Consider the following 22,177-nt stretch of genomic DNA (forward strand, 5'->3'; position numbering starts at 1 on the left):
GCTTGGTGGGAAGAAATCAACTGTGGGAGCAATAATTAGAAAATGGAAGACATACAAGACCACTGATAATCTCCCTCGATCTGCGGCTCCACGCAAGAACTCACCCCGTGGGGTCAAAATGATCACAAGAACGGTGAGCAAACATCCCAGAACCACATGGGGGGACCTAGTGAATGACCTGCATAGAGCTGGGACCAATGTAACAAAGGCTACCATCAGTAACACACTACGCCGCCAGGGACTCAGATCCTGCAGTGTCCCCTGCTTAAGCCAGTACATGTCCGGGCCTGTCTGAAGTATGCTAGATAGCATTTGGATGATCCAGAAGCGGTTTGGGAGAATGTCATATGGTCAGATGAAACCAAAGTAGAACTGTTTGGTAGAAACACAATTTGTCGTGTTTGGAGGAGAGAGAACACCATACGTACTGTGAAGCATGGGGGTGGAAACATCATGCTTTGGGGCTGTTTCTCTGAAAAGGGAACAGGACGACTGATCCGTGTACATGAAAGAATGAATGGGGCCATGTATCGTGAGATTTTGAGTGCAAACCTCCTTCCATCAGCAAGGGCATTGAAGATGAAACATGGCTGGATCTTTCAGCATGACAATGATCCCAAACTCACCGCCCGGGCAACGAAGGAGTGGCTTGGTAAGAAGCATTTCAAGGTCCTGGAGTGGCCTAGCCAGTCTCCAGATCTCAACCCCATAGAAAACCTTTGGAGGGAGTTGAAAGTCTGTTTTGCCCAGCGACAGCCCCAAAACATCACTGCTCTACTGTAGAGGAGATCTGCATGCAGGAATGGGCCAACATACCAGCAACAGTGTGTGACAACCTTGTGAAGACTTACAGAAAATGTTTGACCTCTTTCATTGCCAACAAAGGATATATAACAAAGTTTTGAGATGAACTTTTGATATTGACCAAATACTTATTTTCCACCATAATTTGCAAATAAATTCTTTCCAAATCAGACAATGTGATTATCTGGATTTGTTTCCACATTTTGTCTCTCATAGTTGAGGTATACCTATGATGAAAATTACAGGCCTCTCTCATCTTCTTAAGTGGGAGAACTTGCACAATTAGTGGCTGACTAAATACTTTTTTTCCCAACTGTATCTTAAAATTTAATAAAATTAAGTTTAGTAAATTTTACAAAAGAGCAGTAATTGGATATGGATTGATTATAACACCTTGCATAAAATGTTTTTGTCAGCAAATTTTGATTTAGTTTTAGTCATAGTCTTTTGACTAAAATGTCATTTTAGTTTTAGTCGTATTTTAGTCATCAGAATTTCTTTAGTTTTATAGTCATTTTAGTCTAGTTTTAGTCGACACTGCTCTATTCTATACTGGCTGGAGGATAAACCCAGCTCATAACAAATTACTAGACTGGGCAGTCACATAGGGCAGACCATAGATTGATGCAGATTACTCTTCAATAAAAAGGCCAAACTAGAAAGCCTCTTAATGTGCTTAAATGTATCAAATGTAAATAGAAAATGATCAAGCCAACCTTAGTAATGCAAACTTATTAAATTATAGCAATTAATTAATTGTCTTTATAATTTCTCTCATGCAGACGTTTACCTTGGTATGTGAGTATGTTATTATCCTGTACGTAATTCCTCACATCACTGGCCGAGTCCTCTTGCTGGAGGTGCTTAGCATATAGGAAGCCTGAGAGCTTTATCTGAAACCCTCCATGGGTTTTGTGGATCACTACAAAGCTGTCTGGAGTGATGTCACGTAAGACAACTGACTTATCATGACAGTAGTCAACTGCTTTAGTTACATCAATGAGAATATCCAAGACGTGTGCCCAAGTGAGCCTGTTAAGTTTCTGATGCAGAAAGTGTAATAATGGTTGACCATGTTCCAGCACAAAAAACGGAAGAGTTCCATTTGAATGAATGTTCTGCAGTTTGGCGATACAGTCGCTGCCCTGGCAGAGCGCTACTGCTTTACGCATTTCTTGAAAACTCTGTAGAGCATCATCTGTAGAGTTTGTTTGCAGAACATGATTTAATGTATTTTGCTTAAGTGCATAGACCAAGGCTTCACCATCCGGAGTTTGCACATTAAAGATAAAAGCATTTTGAGACATTTGCACTTCACCTTTAAAAGACATATCTGGGTGGTCATTAGAAAGTGTTTCCCGGATGCATTTCTGAACAAGGTTTTTATCAACTGTAATGCATGCACTGCCCAGCGTGCCAACCTCAAAGCCACTGCGTTTTTTTACAAACAGCAACAGAGCGATACTATTCCGGATATCACTTAAAGGGTGATACACAAGCTTTAGGAAACAAGCCTTCAGTTTTTTCAGCAGATCTTTCCTCTTCTTTAAAAATTTGTGAAGCAAATTCCATCTTCCTTCAACAAGACTTAAAAAGTTACTCACATTATCTGCAAAGGAAAAAAAGAATTATTACAGGAGACAAACAACTTCAGTGGTATCTTTAGATTAATAATTGTTTGCTAATAGATAGTTTAATGCAAATATGACATAAAGAATGTGTTAGATCACATGAGATTGTCACTTTACATTGTACATCGCTTACGTGACATATGTAATGACATTATTCATGAGATTGTCACTTTACATTGTATATTGCTTATATGACATATGTAATGACATTATTCATGAGATTGTCACTTTACATTGTATATTGCTTATATGACATATGTAATGACATTATTCATGACACTGTCACTTTACATTGTATATTACTTACGTGACATATGTAATGACATTATTCATGAGATTGTAATTTTACATTGTACATTGCTTATGTGACATATGTAATGGCATTATTCATGAGATTGTAACTTTACATTGTATATTACTTACATGACATATGTAATGGCATTATTCATGACACTGTCACTTTACATTGTACATTACTTACATGACATATGTAATGGCATTATTCATGACACTGTCACTTTACATTGTATATTGCTTATATGACATATGTAATGACATTATTCATGACACTGTCACTTTACATTGTACATTGCTTATGTGACATATGTAATGATATTATTCATGAGATTGTCACTTTACACTGTACATTGCTTACGTGACATATGTAATAGCATTATTCATGAGACTGTCACTTTACATTGTACTTTGCTTATGTGACATGTAATGGCATTATTCATGAGACTGTCACTTTACATTGTACATTGCTTACGTGACATATGTAATAGCATTATTCATGAGACTGTCACTTTACATTGTACATTGCTTACGTGACATATGTAATAGCATTATTCATGAGACTGTCACTTTACATTGTACATTGCTTACGTGACATATGTAATAGCATTATTCATGAGACTGTCACTTTACATTGTACTTTGCTTATGTGACATGTAATGGCATTATTCATGAGACTGTCACTTTACATTGTACATTGCTTACGTGACATATGTAATAGCATTATTCATGAGACTGTCACTTTACATTGTACTTTGCTTATGTGACATGTAATGGCATTATTCATGAGACTGTCACTTTACATTGTACATTGCTTACGTGACATATGTAATAGCATTATTCATGAGATTGTAACTTTACATTGTATATTGCTTATATGACATATGTAATGGCATTATTCATGAGACTGTCACTTTACATTGTCTCATTTTATAGGAATTTGTCCATAAAAATTTAACAAAACCTAAAATAAATTCATGCACATGGTCACTAAAGTTCTGTTAAGTTTTGTGAACAAGCTGCAGAGAAATCATTAAAAGATACTGAATGCTGATATCTTAGTAAATGGTAAAAATAAAGCAGGACAGGTGAGATATTTACTGAGCTCTGGTCTGTTATTGTGTACGCAAAAGTTAATAATTTCTAGTGGTCAACCCCAGAGCAGCAGTGCACTACTGGGAACTAGATGAACAGGTGAGCCAATCACAAGTGGCACATGTGTTTAACCACTAATCACCAGCTAGCTCTCAGTATTTGCTGTCCCTGAGCCTGCCCGGGCATGGTTGCAGGGCCGGCTCAACCATGGGACCAAGTGGGTCCAATGGACCCAGGCAGCACTTGACAAGGGGCAGCACTTCAGTGACTGAGTGACTGAGAGTCAGTCACTGTCAGATCCAGACCCGTCCTGTCCTGTGCAAAAGCATTGGTTGCAAGTAGGCAGGCTTAGTAAGGGCAGAAGCCAGGCTAGTAAGTTGATATAGTTATTAGTGATGTTAATACTGGGGGAGCGTCATTGCATTCTCTGACCCAGGCAGCACAATATCTTGAGCCGGCCTTGCATGGTTGATTTTAAACATAGGAGAGCAAAGTCTATTTGATTAAATAAATAAAATGAAAACGTTCCCAAAATGACATTCTCAGTCTGAGCCAAAAAAATAAAGCCTCTTGTAGGGGCTAATAAATAGGAAAAAGGCTGAAGGTTCTACCTGTTGTGTAATGTTCCTGAATATGATCAGTAGCTGCAGCAATCACATCAAGTAGGATCTCCTTGTATTTAGTTGTTTGGAATCTAGAGATGTAATCCAATAACAGCACAAGGAAGCCCATCATATTATTCTCACACATCTAAAAAATGAGTAAATATTAGTTAAAGATAGAAAGGAAGGTAAAGATAGGCAGTATGACAACAAGAGGCACAGTAAGAGCAACAGCCAGACAGGCAGATTGACAACCAAAGGCACAGTAAGAACTACAGCCAGACAGTCAGTGTGACAAACAGAGGCACAGTAAAAGCAACATCCAGACAGACAGGCAGAGTGACAACAAGAGGCACAGTAAGAGCAACAGCCAGACAGGCAGTGTGACAAACAGAGGCACAGTAAGAGCAACAGCCAGACAGACAGGCAGAGTGACAACAGAAGGCACAGTAAGAGCAACAGCCAGACAGACAGTCAGTGTGACAAACAGAGGCACAGTAAGAGCAACAGCTAGACAGACAGGCAGAGTGACAACAGAAGGCACAGTAAGAGCAACAGCCAGACAGACAGTCAGTGTGACAAACCGAGGCACAGTAAGAGCAACAGCCAGACAGACAGGCAGAGTGACAACCAGAGGCACAGTAAGAGCAACAGACAGACAGGCAGAGTAACAAACAAAGGCAAAGTAAGAGCAACAGCCAGACAGACAGGCAGAGTGACAACCAGAGGCACAGTAAGAGCAAAAGCCAGACAGGCAGGCAGAGTGAAAACAGAGGCACAGTAAGAGCAACAGCCAGACAGACAGGCAGAGTGACAACCAGAGGCACAGTAAGAGCAACAGACAGACAGGTAGAGTGACAAACAGAGGCAAAGTAAGAGCAACAGCCAGACAGACAGGCAGAGTGACAACAGAAGGCACAGTAAGAGCTACAGCCAGACAGACAGGCAGAGTGACAACCAGAGGCACAGTAAGAACAACAGCCAGACAGACAGGCAGAGTGACAAACAGAGGCAAAGTAAGAGCGCCAGACAGACAGGCAGAGTGACAACCAGAGGCACAGTAAGAACAACAGCCAGAAAGACAGGTAGAGTGACAAACAGAGGCAAAGTAAGAGCAACAGCCAGACAGACAGGCAGAGTGACAACCAGAGGCACAGTAAGAGGAACAGCTAAACAGACAGGCAGAGTGACAAATAAAGGCACAATAAGAGCAACAGCTAGACAGGCAGAGTGACAACCAGAGGCACAGTAAGAGCAACAGCCAGCCAGACAGGCAGAGTTACAACCAGAGGCACAGTAAAAGCAACAGCCAGACAGACAGGCATAGTGACAAATAAAGGCACAATAAGAGTAGCAGCCAGACAGACAGGCAGAGTGACAACTAGAGGCACAGTAAGAGCAACAGCCAGACAGACAGGCAGAGTGACAACCAGAGGCACAATAAGAGCAGTAGCCAGACAGACAGGCAGACTGACAACCAGAGGCACAGTAAGAGCAACAGCCGGAGAGACAGGCAGAGCGACAACCAGAGGCACAGTAAGAGCAACAGCCAGAGAGACAACCAGAGGCACAGTAAGAGCAGCAGCAAGACAGACAGGCAGAGTGACAAATAAAGGCACAATAAGAGCAACAGCTAGACAGACAGGCAGAGGCACAGTAAGAACAACAGCTAGGCAGACAGGCAGAGTGACAACCAGAGAGATAGTAAGAGCAACAGCTAGACAGACAGGCAGAGTGACAACCAGAGAGATAGTAAGAGCAACAGCTAGACAGACAGACAGAGTGACAACCAGAGGCACAGTAAGAGGAGCAGCCAGACAGACAGGCAGAGTGACAACCAGAGGCACAGTAAGAGATACAGCCAGACAGACAGGCAGAGGGACAACCAGAGGCACAGTAAGAGCTACAGCTAAACAGACAGGCAGAGTGACAACCAGAGGCACAATAAGATTAGCAGCCAGACAGACATGCAGAGTGACAACCAGAGGCACAATAAGAGCAGCATCCAGACAGACAGGCAGAGTGACAACCAGAGGCACTGTAAGAGCTACAGCCAGCCAGACAGGCAGGGTAACAACCAGAGGCACAGTAAGAGCTACAGCCAGACAGACAGGCAGAGTGACAAACAGAGGTACAGTAAGAGCAACAGCCAGACAGACAGGCAGAGTGACAAACAGAGGCACAGTAAGAGCAACAGCCAGACAGACAGGCAGAGTGACAAACAGAGGCACAGTAAGAGCAACAGCCAGACAGACAGGCAGAGTGACAAACAGAGGCACAGTAAGAGCAACAGCCAGACAGACAGGCAGAGTGACAACCAGAGGCACAGTAAGACCAACAGCCAGACAGTCAGGAAAAGTGACAACCAGAGGCACAGTAAGAGGAACAGCTAAACAGACAGGCAGAGTGACAAACAGAGGCACAATAAGAGTAGCAGCCAGACAGACAGGCAGAGTGACAACCAGAGGCACAGCAAGAGCAACAGCCAGCCAGATAGGCAGAGTGACAACCAGACGCACAGTACGAGCAACAGCCAGACAGACAGGCAGAGTGACAAACAGAGGCACAGTAAGAGCAGCAGCCAGACAGGCAGAGTGACAACCAGAGGCACAGTAAGAGCAACAACCAGACAGACAGGCAGAGTGACAACCAGAGGCACAGTAAGAGCTACAGCAAGATAAGAAGAGTGACAACCAGAGGCACAGTAAGAACAACAGCCAGACAGACAGGAGGAGTGACAACCAGAGACACAGTAAGAGCAACAGCCAGACTGACAACCAGAGGCACAGTAAGAGCAACAGTTAGACAGATAGGCAGAGTGACAATCAGAGGCACAGTAAGAGCAACAGTTAAACAGAAGGCAGAGTGACAACCAGAGGCACAGTAAGAGCAGCAGCCAGCCAGACAGGCAGAGTGAAAACCAGAGGCACAGCAAGAGCAACAGCCAGACAGACAGACAGGCAGAGTGACAACCAGAGAGACAGTAAGAGCAACAGACAGACAGACAGGCAGAGTGACAACCAGAGAGACAGTAAGAGCAACAGCCAGACAGACAGGCAGAGTTACAACCAGAGGCACAGTAAGAGCAACAGCCAGACAGACAGGCAGAGTTACAACCAGAGGCACAGTAAGAGCAACAGCCAGACAGACAGGCAGAGTGACAAATAAAGGCACAATAAGAGTAACAGCTAGACAGACAGGCAGAGTGACAACCAGAGGCACCGTAAGAGCAACAGCCAGACAGTCAGGCAGAGTGACAACCAGAAGAACAGTAAGAGCAACAGCTAAACAGACAGGCAGAGTGACAAACAGAGGCACAATAAGAGTAGCAGCCAGACAGACAGGCAGAATGACAACCAGAGGCACAGCAAGAGCAACAGCCAGACAGACAGGCAGAGTGACAACCAGAGGCACAGCAAGAGCAACAGCCAGACAGACAGGCAGAGTTACAACCAAAGGCACAGTAAGAGCAACAGCCAGACAGACAGGCAGAGTGACAAATAAAGGCACAATAAGAGCAACAACTAGACAGACAGGCAGAGTGACAACCAGAGGCACAGTAAGAACAACAGCTAGGCAGACAGGCAGAGTGACAACCAGAGAGCTAGTAAGAGCATTAGCTAGACAGACAGACAGAGTGACTACCAGAAGCACAGTAAGAGGAGCAGCCAGACAGACAGGCAGAGTGACAACCAGATGCACAGTACGAGCAACAGCCAGACAGACAGGCAGAGTGACAAACAGAGGCAGAATAAGAGCAGCAGCCAGACAGGCAGAGTGACAACCAGAGGCACAGTAAGAGCAACAACCAGACAGATAGGCAGAGTGACAACCAGAGGCACAATAAGAGCAGCAGCCAGACAGACAGTCAGAGTGACAGCCAGAAGCACAGTAAGAGCTACAGCAAGATAAGAAGAGTGACAACCAGAGGCACAGTAAGAGCAACAGCCAGACAGACAGGAGGAGTGACAACCAGAGGCACAGTAAGAGCTACAGCGAGACAGACAGGCAGAGTGACAACCAGAGGCACAGTAAGAGGAACAGCTAAACAGACAGGCAGAGTGACAACCAGAGGCACAGTAAGAGCAACAGCCAGACAGTCAGGCAGAGTGACAACCAGAGGCACAGTAAGAGGAACAGCTAAACAGACAGACAGAGTGACAACCAGAGGCACAGTAAGAGCAACAGCCAGACAGTCAGGCAGAGTGACAACCAGAGGCACAGTAAGAGCAACAGCCAGACAGACAGGCAGACTGACAACCAGAGGCACAGTAAGAGCAACACCTGGACAGACAGGCAGAGTGACAACCAGAGGCACAGTAAGAGCAACAGCCAGACAGACAGACAGAGTGACAACTAGAGGCACAGTAGGAACAGCAGCCAGACAGACAGGCAGAGTGACAACCAGAGGCACAGTAAGAGCTACAGCCAGACAGACAGGCAGAGTGACAACTAGAGGCACAGTAAGAGCAACAGCTAGACAGACAGGCAGAGTGACAAATAAAGGCACAATAAGAGCAACAGCTAGACAGACAGGCAGAGTGAAAACCAGAGGCACAGTAAGAACAACAGCTAGGTAGACAGGCAGAGTGACAACCAGACAGATAGTAAGAGCTACAGCTAGACAGACAGACAGAGTGACAACCAGACGCACAGTAAGAGGAGCAGCCAGACAGACAGGCAGAGTGACAACCAGAGGCACAGCAAGAGCAACAGCCAGACAGACAGGCAGAGTGACAACCAGAGGCACAGCAAGAGCAACAGCCAGACAGACAGGCAGAGTTACAACCAAAGGCACAGTAAGAGCAACAGCCAGACAGACAGGCAGAGTGACAAATAAAGGCACAATAAGAGCAACAACTAGACAGACAGGCAGAGTGACAACCAGAGGCACAGTAAGAACAACAGCTAGGCAGACAGGCAGAGTGACAACCAGAGAGCTAGTAAGAGCATTAGCTAGACAGACAGACAGAGTGACTACCAGAAGCACAGTAAGAGGAGCAGCCAGACAGACAGGCAGAGTGACAACCAGATGCACAGTACGAGCAACAGCCAGACAGACAGGCAGAGTGACAAACAGAGGCAGAATAAGAGCAGCAGCCAGACAGGCAGAGTGACAACCAGAGGCACAGTAAGAGCAACAACCAGACAGATAGGCAGAGTGACAACCAGAGGCACAATAAGAGCAGCAGCCAGACAGACAGTCAGAGTGACAGCCAGAAGCACAGTAAGAGCTACAGCAAGATAAGAAGAGTGACAACCAGAGGCACAGTAAGAGCAACAGCCAGACAGACAGGAGGAGTGACAACCAGAGGCACAGTAAGAGCTACAGCGAGACAGACAGGCAGAGTGACAACCAGAGGCACAGTAAGAGGAACAGCTAAACAGACAGACAGAGTGACAACCAGAGGCACAGTAAGAGCAACAGCCAGACAGTCAGGCAGAGTGACAACCAGAGGCACAGTAAGAGGAACAGCTAAACAGACAGACAGAGTGACAACCAGAGGCACAGTAAGAGCTACAGCGAGACAGACAGGCAGAGTGACAACCAGAGGCACAGTAAGAGGAACAGCTAAACAGACAGGCAGAGTGACAACCAGAGGCACAGTAAGAGCAACAGCCAGACAGTCAGGCAGAGTGACAACCAGAGGCACAGTAAGAGGAACAGCTAAACAGACAGACAGAGTGACAACCAGAGGCACAGTAAGAGCAACAGCCAGACAGTCAGGCAGAGTGACAACCAGAGGCACAATAAGAGTAGCAGCCAGACAAACAGGCAGAGTGACAACCAGAGGCACAGTAAGAGCAACAGCCAGACAGACAGGCAGACTGACAACCAGAGGCACAGTAAGAGCAACACCTGGACAGACAGGCAGAGTGACAACCAGAGGCACAGTAAGAGCAACAGCCAGACAGACAGGCAGAGTGACAACTAGAGGCACAGTAGGAACAGCAGCCAGACAGACAGGCAGAGTGACAACCAGAGGCACAGTAAGAGCTACAGCCAGACAGACAGGCAGAGTGACAACTAGAGGCACAGTAAGAGCAACAGCTAGACAGACAGGCAGAGTGACAAATAAAGGCACAATAAGAGCAACAGCTAGACAGACAGGCAGAGTGAAAACCAGAGGCACAGTAAGAACAACAGCTAGGTAGACAGGCAGAGTGACAACCAGACAGATAGTAAGAGCTACAGCTAGACAGACAGACAGAGTGACAACCAGACGCACAGTAAGAGGAGCAGCCAGACAGACAGGCAGAGTGACAACCAGAGGCACAGTAAGAGCAACAGCCATACAGACAGGCAGAGTGACAACCAGAGGCACAGTAAGAGCTACAGCCAGACAGACAGGCAGAGTGACAACCAGAGGCACAGTAAGAGCAACAGACAGACAGGCAGAGTGACAACCAGAGGCACAGTAAGAGGAACAGCTAAACAGACAGGCAGAGTGACAAACAGAGGCACAATAAGAGTAGCAGCCAGACAGACAGGCAGAGTGACAACCAGAGGCACAGTAAGAATAACAGCTAGGTAGACAGGCAGAGTGACAAACAGAGGCACAGTAAGAGGAACAGCTAAACAGACAGGTAGAGTGACAACCAGAGGCACAGTAAGAGCAACAGCCAGACAGACAGGTAGAGTGACAACCAGAGGCACAGTAAGAGGAACAGCCAGACAGACAGGCAGAGTGAAAACCAGAGGCACAGCAAGAGTAACAGCCAGACAGACAGGCAGATTTACAACCAGAGGCACAGTAAGAGCAACAGCCAGCCAGACAGGCAGAGTGACAAATAAAGGCACAAAAAGAGCAACAGCTAGACAGACAGGCAGAGTGACAACCAGAGGCACAGTAAGAACAACAGCTAGGTAGACAGGCAGAGTGACAACCAGAGGCACAGTAAGAGGAACAGCTAAACAGACAGTCAGAGTGAAAAACAGAGGCACAATAAGAGCAGCAGCCAGACAGACAGGCAGACTGACAACTAGAGGCACAGTAAGAACAACAGCCAGACAGTCAGCCAGAGTGACAACCAGAGGCACAGTAAGAGCAACAGCCAGACAGACAGGCAGAGTGACAACCAGAGGCACAGTAAGAGCTACAGACAGACAGGCAGAGTGACAACCAGAGGCACAGTAAGAGCTACAGCCAGACAGACAGGCAGAGTGACAACCAGAGGCACAGTAAGAGCAACAGCCATACAGTCAGTCAGAGTGACAACCAGAGGCACAGTAAGAGCAACAGCCATACAGTCAGTCAGAGTGACAACCAGAGCACAGTTAGAGGAACAGCTAAACAGACAGGCAGAGTGACAATCAGAGGCACAATAAGAGCAGCAGCATCCAGACAGACAGGCAGAGTGACAACCAGAGGCACAGTAAGAGCAACAGCTAGACAGACAGGCAAAGTGACAAACAGAGGCACAGTAAGAGCAACAGCCAGACAGACAGGCAGAGTGACAACCAGAGGAACCGTAAGAGCAACAGCCAGACAGACAGGCAGAGTGCCAACCAGAGGCACAGTAAGAGCAACAGACAGGCAGAGTGACAACCAGAGGCACAGTAAGAGCAACAGCCAGACAGACAGGCAGAGTGACAAACAGAGGCACAGTAAGAGCAACAGCTAGACAGACAGGCAGAGTGACAACCAGAGGCACAGTAAGAGGAACAGCTAAACAGACAGGCAGAGTGACAACCAGAGGCACAATAAGAGCAGCAGCTAGACAGACAGGCAGAGTGACAACCAGAGGCAAAGTAAGAGCTACATCCAGACAGACAGGCAGAGTGACAACCAGAGGTACAGTAAGAGCAACAGCCAGACAGACAGGCAAAGTGACAACCAGAGGCACAGTAAGAGCAACAGCCAGACAGACAGGCAGAGTGACAACCAGAGGCACAGTAAGAGCAACAGCCAGACAGACAGGCAAAGTGACAAACAGAGGCACAGTAAGAGCAACAGCCAGACAGACAGGCAGAGTGACAACCAGAGGCACAGTAAGAGCAACAGACAGAGAGACAGGCAGAGTGACAACCAGAGGCAAAGTAAGAGCAATAGCCAGACAGACAGGCAGAGTGACAACCAGAGGCACAATAAGAGCAACCTTGGACATATAGCTGGAATACAGCTGGTATATGATAGGCATATAGCTGGTATACAGTGGGCATACAGCTGGTATATGATAGGCATATAACTGACATACAGTGGGCATACAGCTGGTATATGATAGGCATATGACTAACATACAGTGGGCATACAGCTGGTATATGATAGGCATATAACTGACATACAGGGGGCATACAGCTGGTATATGATAGGCATTTAACTGACATACAGTGGGCATACAGCTGGTATATGATAGGCATATAACTAACATACAGTGGGCATACAGCTGGTATATGATAGGCATATAGATGGCATATAGTGGGCATACAGCTGGTATATGATAGGCATATAGATGGCATATAGTGGGCATACAGCTGGTATATGATAGGCATATAGATGGCATACAGCGGGCATACAGCTGGTATATGATAGGCATATAGATGGCATATAGTGGGCATACAGCTGGTATATGATAGGCATATAGATGGCATACAGTGGGCATACAGCTGGTATATGCTAGGCATATAACTGGCATACAGTGGACATACAGCTGGTATATGATAGGCATATAACTGACATACAGTGGGCATACAGCTGGTATATGATAGGCATATAACTGACATACAGTGGGCATACAGCTGGTATATGATAGGCATATAACTGACATACAGTGGGCATACCGCATATAGCTGGCATAAAGTGGGCATAAAGCTGGTATATGATAGGCATATAGATGGCATACAGTGGGCATACAGCTGGTATATTATAGGCATATAGCTGGCATACAGTGGGCATACAGCTGGTATATGATAGGCATATAGCTGGCATACATTGGGCATACAGCTGATATATGATAGGCATATAACTGACATACAGTGGGCATACAGCTGGTATATGATAGGCATATAGCTGGCATACAGTGGGCATACAGCTGGTATATTATAGGCATATAGATGGCATACAGTGGGCATACAGCTGGTATATAATAGGCATATAGATGGCATACAGTGGGTATACAGCTGGTATATGATAGGCATATAACTGACATACAGTGGGCATACAGCTGGTATATGATAGGCATATAGCTGGCATACAGTGGGCATACAGCTGGTATATTATAGGCATATAGATGGCATACAGTGGGCATACAGCTGGTATATAATAGGCATATAGATGGCATACAGTGGGTATACAGCTGGTATATGATAGGCATATAGCTGGCATACAGTGGGCATACAGCTGGTATATTATAGGCATATAGCTGACATACAGTGGGCATACAGCTGGTATATGATAGGCATATAGATGGCATATAGTGGGCATACAGCTGCTATGTTATAGGCATATAGCTGGCATACAGTGGGCATACAGCTGGTATATGATAGGCATATAGCTGACATACAGTGGGCATACAGCTGCTATATGATAGGCATATAACTGACATACAGTGGGCATACAGCTGGTATATTATAGGCATATAGATGGCATACAGTGGGCATACAGCTGGTATATAATAGGCATATAGATGGCATACAGTGGGTATACAGCTGGTATATGATAGGCATATAGCGGGCATACAGCTGGTATATGATAGGCATATAGCTGGCATACACTGCTGTTTTACAAAATGAAATACAAATTCTAGTCCTAGGCTTTGTGTTAGTGATAAATAGTTGTGCTTATGTATCAGTAATAATAATACTGTAGTTGTGCTTATGTATCAGTAATAATAATAGTTGTGCTTATGTATCAGTGATAATAATAGTTGTGCTTATGTATCAGTGATAATAATAGTTGTGCTTATGTATCAGTGATAATTATAGTTGTGCTTATGTATCAGTGATAATAATAGTTGTGCTTATGTATCAGTGATAATAATAGTTGTGCTTATGTATCAGTAATAATAATAATTGTGCTTATGTATCAGTAATAATAATAGTTGTGCTTATGTATCAGTAATAATAATAGTTGTGCTTATGTATCAGTGATAATAATAGTTGTGCTTATGTATCAGTAATAATAATTGTTGTGCTTATGTATCAGTAATAATAATAGTTGTGCTTATGTATCAGTGATAATAATAGTTGTGCTTATGTATCAGTAATAATAATAGTTGTGCTTATGTATCAGTGATAATAATAGTTGTGCTTATGTATCAGTAATAATAATAGTTGTGCTTATGTATCAGTGATAATAATAGTTGTGCTTATGTATCAGTGATAATAATAGTTGTGCTTATGTATCAGTAATAATAATTGTTGTGCTTATGTATCAGTAATAATAATAGTTGTGCTTATGTATCAGTAATAATAATAATTGTGCTTATGTATCAGTGATAATAATAGTTGTGCTTATGTATCAGTAATAATAATAGTTGTGCTTATGTATCAGTGATAATAATAGTTGTGCTTATGTATCAGTGATAATAATAGTTGTGCTTATGTATCAGTGATAATAATAGTTGTGCTTATGTATCAGTGATAATAGTTGTGCTTATGTATCAGTAATAATAATAGTTGTGCTTATGTATCAGTGATAATAATAGTTGTGCTTATATATCAGTGATAATAATAGTTGTGCTTATGTATCAGTGATAATAATAGTTGTGCTTATGTATCAGTGATAATAATAGTTGTGCTTATGTATCAGTGATAATAATAGTTGTGCTTATGTATCAGTGATAATAATAGTTGTGCTTATGTATTAGTGATAATAATAGTTGTGCTTATGTATCAGTAATAATAATAGTTGTGCTTATATATCAGTGATAATAATAGTTGTGCTTATGTATCAGTAATAATAATAGTTGTGCTTATGTATCAGTGATAATTATAGTTGTGCTTATGTATCAGTGATAATAATAGTTGTGCTTATGTATCAGTAATAATAATAGTTGTGCTTATGTATCAGTGATAATAATAGTTGTGCTTATGTATCAGTGATAATAATAGTTGTGCTTATGTATCAGTAATAATAATAATTGTGCTTATGTATCAGTAATAATAATAGTTGTGCTTATGTATCAGTAATAATAATAGTTGTGCTTATGTATCAGTGATAATAATAGTTGTGCTTATGTATCAGTAATAATAATAGTTGTGCTTATGTATCAGTAATAATAATAATTGTGCTTATGTATCTGTGATAATAATAGTTGTGCTTTAGTTGTGCTTATGTATCAGTGATAATAATAGTTGTGCTTATGTATCAGTGATAATAATAGTTGTGCTTATGTATCAGTGATAATAATAGTTGTGCTTATGTATCAGTGATAATAATAGTTGTGCTTATGTATCAGTAATAATAATAGTTGTGCTTATGTATCAGTGATAATAATAGTTGTGCTTATGTATCAGTGATAATAATAGTTGTGCTTATGTATCAGTAATAATAATAGTTGTGCTTATGTATCAGTGATAATTATAGTTGTGCTTATGTATCAGTGATAATAATAGTTGTGCTTATATATCAGTGATAATAATAGTTGTGCTTATGTATCAGTAATAATAATAGTTGTGCTTATGTATCAGTGATAATAATAGTTGTGCTTATGTATCAGTGATAATAATAGTTGTGCTTATGTATCAGTGATAATAATAGTTGTGCTTATGTATCAGTAATAATAATAGGTGTGCTTATGTATCAGTGATAATTATAGTTGTGCTTATGTATCAGTGATAATAATAGTTGTGCTTATGTATCAGTGATAATAATAGTTGTGCTTATGTATCAGTGATAATAATAGTTGTGCTTATGTATCAGTGATAATAATAGTTGTGCTTATGTATCAGTAATAATAATAATTGTGCTTATGTATCAGTAATAATAATAGTTGTGCTTATGTATCAGTAATAATAATAGTTGTGCTTATGTATCAGTGATAATAATAGTTGTGCTTATGTATCAGTAATAATAATAGTTGTGCTTATGTATCAGTAATAATAATAATTGTGCTTATGTATCAGTGATAATAATAGTTGTGCTTATGTATCAGTGATAATAATAGTTGTGCTTATGTATCAGTAATAATAATAGTTGTGCTTATGTATCAGTGATAATAATAGTTGTGCTTATGTATCAGTGATAATAATAGTTGTGCTTATGTATCAGTGATAATAATAGTTGTGCTTATGTATCAGTGATAATAATAGTTGTGCTTATGTATCAGTGATAATAATAGTTGTGCTTATGTATCAGTGATAATAATAGTTGTGCTTATGTATCAGTAATAATAATAGTTGTGCTTATGTATCAGTGATAATAATAGTTGTGCTTATGTATCAGTGATAATAATAGTTGTGCTTATGTATCAGTGATAATAATAGTTGTGCCTATGTATCAGTGATAATAATAGTTGTGCTTATGTATCAGTGATAATAATAGTTGTGCTTATGTATCAGTAATAATAATAGTTGTGCTTATGTATCAGTGATAATAATAGTTGTGCTTATGTATCAGTGATAATAATAGTTGTGCTTATGTATCAGTGATAATAATAGTTGTGCTTATGTATCAGTAATAATAATAGTTTTGTTGTTTAATAAAAGCTTTTCTAATAGGTTTGAATGGCCTAGAAAAAAGTAAAAATGACCTTTTCTGCTAAAGTAAGCAGAACTATGTATCTTAAATCCCAGGAGAGGTCTGTTAAATATGTCTCCAGCTTCTGCACATTGTCACTATTCACATCTTGGCCCCCTTTGTGATCCAGGAAGGACAGGCAAAACTCCAGCTTCTTTATACGAAGTGCGTTGCTGACCCAGCGCTTAGACCAGGTCTTTTTTATTTTAGCAAGAAGTGTGTCTGTGAGTTCCTGATAATTTTTTTGGGGAAGTTTGGCGAATACGTCTGGTCTTGCTTTGTATCTTATAGCAGGTAAAGACTTCATATGAGACTTGAGTTCACTATCGTTGCATTTGTATATTCGAATGAAGATTGTTCCCATTATGAAAAAGTAAAGTTTCTCAAACTCATTGTTTTCAGAGTATTCTTTCTCAATCTCTGACCTGATGATTTTTTCAAATCTCTGCAAATGTGTTTTCCTTGAAAACGTTGTAAAGTTCTTCTGGATGTGCTTAGTCAGCATTTTTGCAGCAAATAACCTGACTTTTTCATCCGAGTAGTCACAGTATCTAAGCAACTCATCCGGTGATGTCATGGATTTTAGACATCGCAAAGACACTTAAAAAAGAAACAGTGACTAAAAATGTGCATACGACAGTATGTAACAATATCTAGATATCCCTTTTACAGCTGTGCACTGTAGCAGTTTATAGTCTTTTGCACATTTACAAATCAGTTACACTGCTTGTTTTTTTACCAGACCAACCACATATACTGTACATAATAAAAGTAGTTTGAAGAAATACCCACATGGGAGAAAAATATTAAACATAATTAAAAGAGAGATTATTTTGTGTTTTTATTTTGATAAACAGTAGCATGAGAATTTTTATTTCCTAAATAACGAATGGTTCATCGTTTTGCATCAAGTCCCAAACCCCCAGAAAATAGGATTCTGTAACTATGGTTTTCAATAAAAATGACTAAATGAAAATGTTAACGTTTATTTTTTTTTTATGTTTGGCATCATAATGAGAACTAACAATATGTACTTACTGGGTCTCAGAAAGTCTGATTCAGCAGATGCTACTGTAGTCTCTGTAATATGATATGATAAATATTTTAGTGTCACAAAATGCCACTTGTCACCACCTACTTTACAATACAAAACTCTACAGGGCCTGAAAGACAGTTTTACTGCTGATTATAAGATGTAGTTTTATATCAATTAGGGCCAAGGTTAATGCAGGTGCATTGATTAAGTAATTAACAATGGAAAGGATTTAACATAGTTGTAGAATAGATTTTGTTTCTTGATTCAGACTTTATGTTAGGATACAATTTGATAATCAGGTAAAGGGAGATAGGAGTCATGATTACATTTACACATTTCACCTAGAGCGTGCGTTTATAAAAAATTTTTTACTTTTATTGTCATTTAGTACCGCTTCACTGGAAGGAATTCCGTACATTTACTAAACTCATCTCCTGACAATTTATTATAGTGTGTTTAGAACTGAATAAATAGTTCCTTACTAGTTACACTGAACTTACCCGTTTCAAAGAAAACATTAAGTGCTAGATTACAAGTGGAGCGCTAAATTATCACGTTCCTGCAAATGGCAAATTGGCCCATATGCGGGCATGCAATAATTAACCAGCCATTACAAGTGGCTGATTATGGCTACCGCAAGCTCATGATAACAGATAGCACTCCCAAAACTAACCAGAGATCAGATCTCAGGTTAATTTTCTAAAAGTGTCCCAAATGCCCTCAAAATAGAGGGCATTGTAGTTTTTAATTAAAAATAAAAATCAAGCTTTTTTTTAAATTAAAAACAACTGCAGTAGGCGGTTTTGGGGGTTTAAAGTTGGCGGGGTGGGGTTGTTAGAAAATAAACGGCACTGAAAAGTGCCTTTAAATTGTGGTCTATGGGAACGGTGTGTTCTTATAGACCGTAATGTAAATATAAATGTATATTCAAACTGTTAGCTCACAAAAAAATTACTTTTGAAGTGGGCAACGGAGCTTGGGGTATTAAAAAGTAAGTTATAGCATCTTCAGGATGGATTAAACTCCATCTAAAATATCACTAACAGTCCAGATAGGTTTAAACAAAGGGGAGAATTTACCGTCACTTTAATGCATTAAAAGATTCTCTGTCGTTGATATAAAAGTGCAGTATCTAACCACACAGGCATTGCTGTTTGAAAAATGTGAAGTTTAAGCTGTTTACATTCTAAATAATGTAACTATGGAGTCGTTCACAATCCTATAGAAAAGCTTATTCAATTATTTATCTACAAAAATCTTCATATGTGTTTTTCTAACATATGCTTTTCCACTTGAGCTTTAGTAGTAAGTATGAATCAGCCAATGAACATAAGTAGGAAGTATCAATCAGCCAATGAGCATTAGTAGAAAGTGCCTATCAGCCAATGAACATAAGTAGGAAGTATCAATCAGCCAATGAGCATTAAAAGTAAGTATGAATCAGCCAATGAGCATTAGTAGTAAGTATCAATCAGCCAATGAACATAAGTAGGAAGTATCAATCAGCCAATGAGCATTAGAAGTATGAATCAGCTAATGAGCATTAGTTGTAAGTATCAATCAGCCAATGAACATAAGTAGGAAGTATCAATCAGCCAATGAGCGTTAGTAGCTAGTGCCTGTCAGTTAATGAGCATTAGTAGCTAGTGCATATCAGCTAATGAGCATTAGTAGCTAGTGCCTATCAGCCAATGAGCGTTAGTAGCTAGTGCCTATCAGTTAATGCGCATTAGTAGCTAGTGCCTATCAGCTAATGAGCATTAGTAGCTAGTGCCTATCAGTCAATGAACATTAGTAGCTAGTGCCTATAAGTTAATGAGCATTAGTAGCTAGTGCCTATCAGCCAATGAGCATTAGTAGCTAGTGCCTATCGGCCAATGAGTGTTAGTAGCTAGTGCCTATCAGTTAATGAGCATTAGTAGCTAGTGCCTATCAGCCAATGAGCATTAGTAGCTAGTGCCTATCAGCTAATGAGCATTAGTAGCTAGTGCCTATCAGTCAATGAACATTAGTAGCTAGTGCCTATAAGTTAATGAGCATTAGTAGCTAGTGCCTATCAGCCAATGAGCATTAGTAGCTAGTGCCTATCGGCCAATGAGTGTTAGTAGCTAGTGCCTATCAGTTAATGAGCATTAGTAGCTAGTGCCTATCAGCCAATGAGCATTAGTAGCTAGTGCCTATCAGTTAATGAGCATTAGTAGCTAGTGCCTATCAGCTAATGAGCATTAGTAGCTAGTGCCTGTCAGCTAATGAGCATTAGTAGCTAGTGCCTATCAGTTAATGAGCATAAGTAGCTAGTGCCTATCGGCCAATGATCATTAGTAGCTAGTGCCTATCAGTTAATGAGCATTAGTAGCTAGTGCCTATCGGCCAATGAGCATTAGTAGCTAGTGCCTATCAGTTAATGAGCATTAGTAGCTAGTGCCTATCAGTTAATAAGCATTAGTAGCTAGTGCCTATCGGCCAATGAACATTAGTAGCTAGTGCCTATTGGCCAATGAGCGTTAGTAGCTAGTGCCTATCAGTTAATGCGCATTAGTAGCTAGTGCCTATCAGCTAATGAGCATTAGTAGCTAGTGCCTATCAGTCAATGAGCATTAGTAGCTAGTGCCTATCAGTTAATGAGCATTAGTAGCTAGTGCCTATCAGTTAATGAGCATTAGTAGCTAGTGCCTATCAGTCAATGAACATTAGTAGCTAGTGCCTATAAGTTAATGAGCATTAGTAGCTAGTGCCTATCAGCCAATGAGCCTTAGTAGCTAGTGCCTATCAGCCAATGAGCATTAGTAGCTAGTGCATATCAGCTAATGAGCATTAGTAGCTAGTGCCTATCAGCTAATGAGCATTAGTAGCTGGTGCCTATCAGCCAATGAGCATTAGTAGCCAGTGCCTATTAGCCAGTGAGCATTAGTAGCCAGTGCCTATCAGCCAGTGAGCATAAGTAGCTAGTGCCTATCAGTCAATGAGCATTAGTAGCTAGTGTCTATCAGCCAATGAGCATTAGTAGCTAGTGCATATCAGCTAATGAGCATTAGTAGCTAGTGCCTATCAGTTAATGCGCATTAGTAGCTAGTGCCTATCAGCTAATGAGCATTAGTAGCTAGTGCCTATCAGTCAATGAACATTAGTAGCTAGTGCCTATAAGTTAATGAGCATTAGTAGCTAGTGCCTATCAGCCAATGAGCATTAGTAGCTAGTGCCTATCGGCCAATGAGTGTTAGTAGCTAGTGCCTATCAGTTAATGAGCATTAGTAGCTAGTGCCTATCAGCCAATGAGCATTAGTAGCTAGTGCCTATCGGCCAATGAGTGTTAGTAGCTAGTGCCTATCAGTTAATGAGCATTAGTAGCTAGTGCCTATCAGCTAATGAGCATTAGTAGCTAGTGCCTGTCAGCTAATGAGCATTAGTAGCTAGTGCCTATCAGTTAATGAGCATAAGTAGCTAGTGCCTATCGGCCAATGAGCATTAGTAGCTAGTGCCTATCAGTTAATGAGCATTAGTAGCTAGTGCCTATCGGCCAATGAGCATTAGTAGCTAGTGCCTATCAGTTAATGAGCATTAGTAGCTAGTGCCTATCAGTTAATAAGCATTAGTAGCTAGTGCCTATCGGCCAATGAACATTAGTAGCTAGTGCCTATTGACCAATGAGCGTTAGTAGCTGGTGCCTATCAGTTAATGTGCATTAGTAGCTAGTGCCTATCAGCTAATGAGCATTAGTAGCTAGTGCCTATCAGTCAATGAACATTAGTAGCTAGTGCCTATAAGTTAATGAGCATTAGTAGCTAGTGCCTATCAGCCAATGAGCCTTAGTAGCTAGTGCCTATCAGCCAATGAGCATTAGTAGCTAGTGCATATCAGCTAATGAGCATTAGTAGCTAGTGCCTATCAGCTAATGAGCATTAGTAGCTGGTGCCTATCAGCCAATGAGCATTAGTAGCCAGTGCCTATTAGCCAGTGAGCATTAGTAGCCAGTGCCTATCAGCCAGTGAGCATAAGTAGCTAGTGCCTATCAGTCAATGAGCATTAGTAGCTAGT

The 22,177-nt window shown here is 41.4% G+C and overlaps 1 protein-coding gene across 1 annotated transcript in view; it reads right to left on the reverse strand.

Moving 5' to 3' along the window:
- The window catches only part of LOC128639754 (uncharacterized), a 293,450-nt gene that overhangs the window by 191,790 nt on the left and 79,483 nt on the right, over window positions 1-22,177 (reverse strand). The window contains exons 8-11 of the mRNA XM_053691880.1: window positions 18,145-18,186; window positions 17,120-17,706; window positions 4,436-4,574; window positions 1,595-2,413 (exon numbers count right to left, since the gene is read on the reverse strand). Of these exons, the coding sequence (XP_053547855.1) occupies window positions 1,595-2,413; window positions 4,436-4,574; window positions 17,120-17,706; window positions 18,145-18,186 (1,587 nt within the window). The remainder of the gene's footprint in view (window positions 1-1,594; window positions 2,414-4,435; window positions 4,575-17,119; window positions 17,707-18,144; window positions 18,187-22,177) is intronic.

Source organism: Bombina bombina, chromosome 9 (genome assembly GCF_027579735.1).
Source record: "Bombina bombina isolate aBomBom1 chromosome 9, aBomBom1.pri, whole genome shotgun sequence".
NCBI classification, from domain to species: Eukaryota; Metazoa; Chordata; class Amphibia; order Anura; family Bombinatoridae; genus Bombina; species Bombina bombina.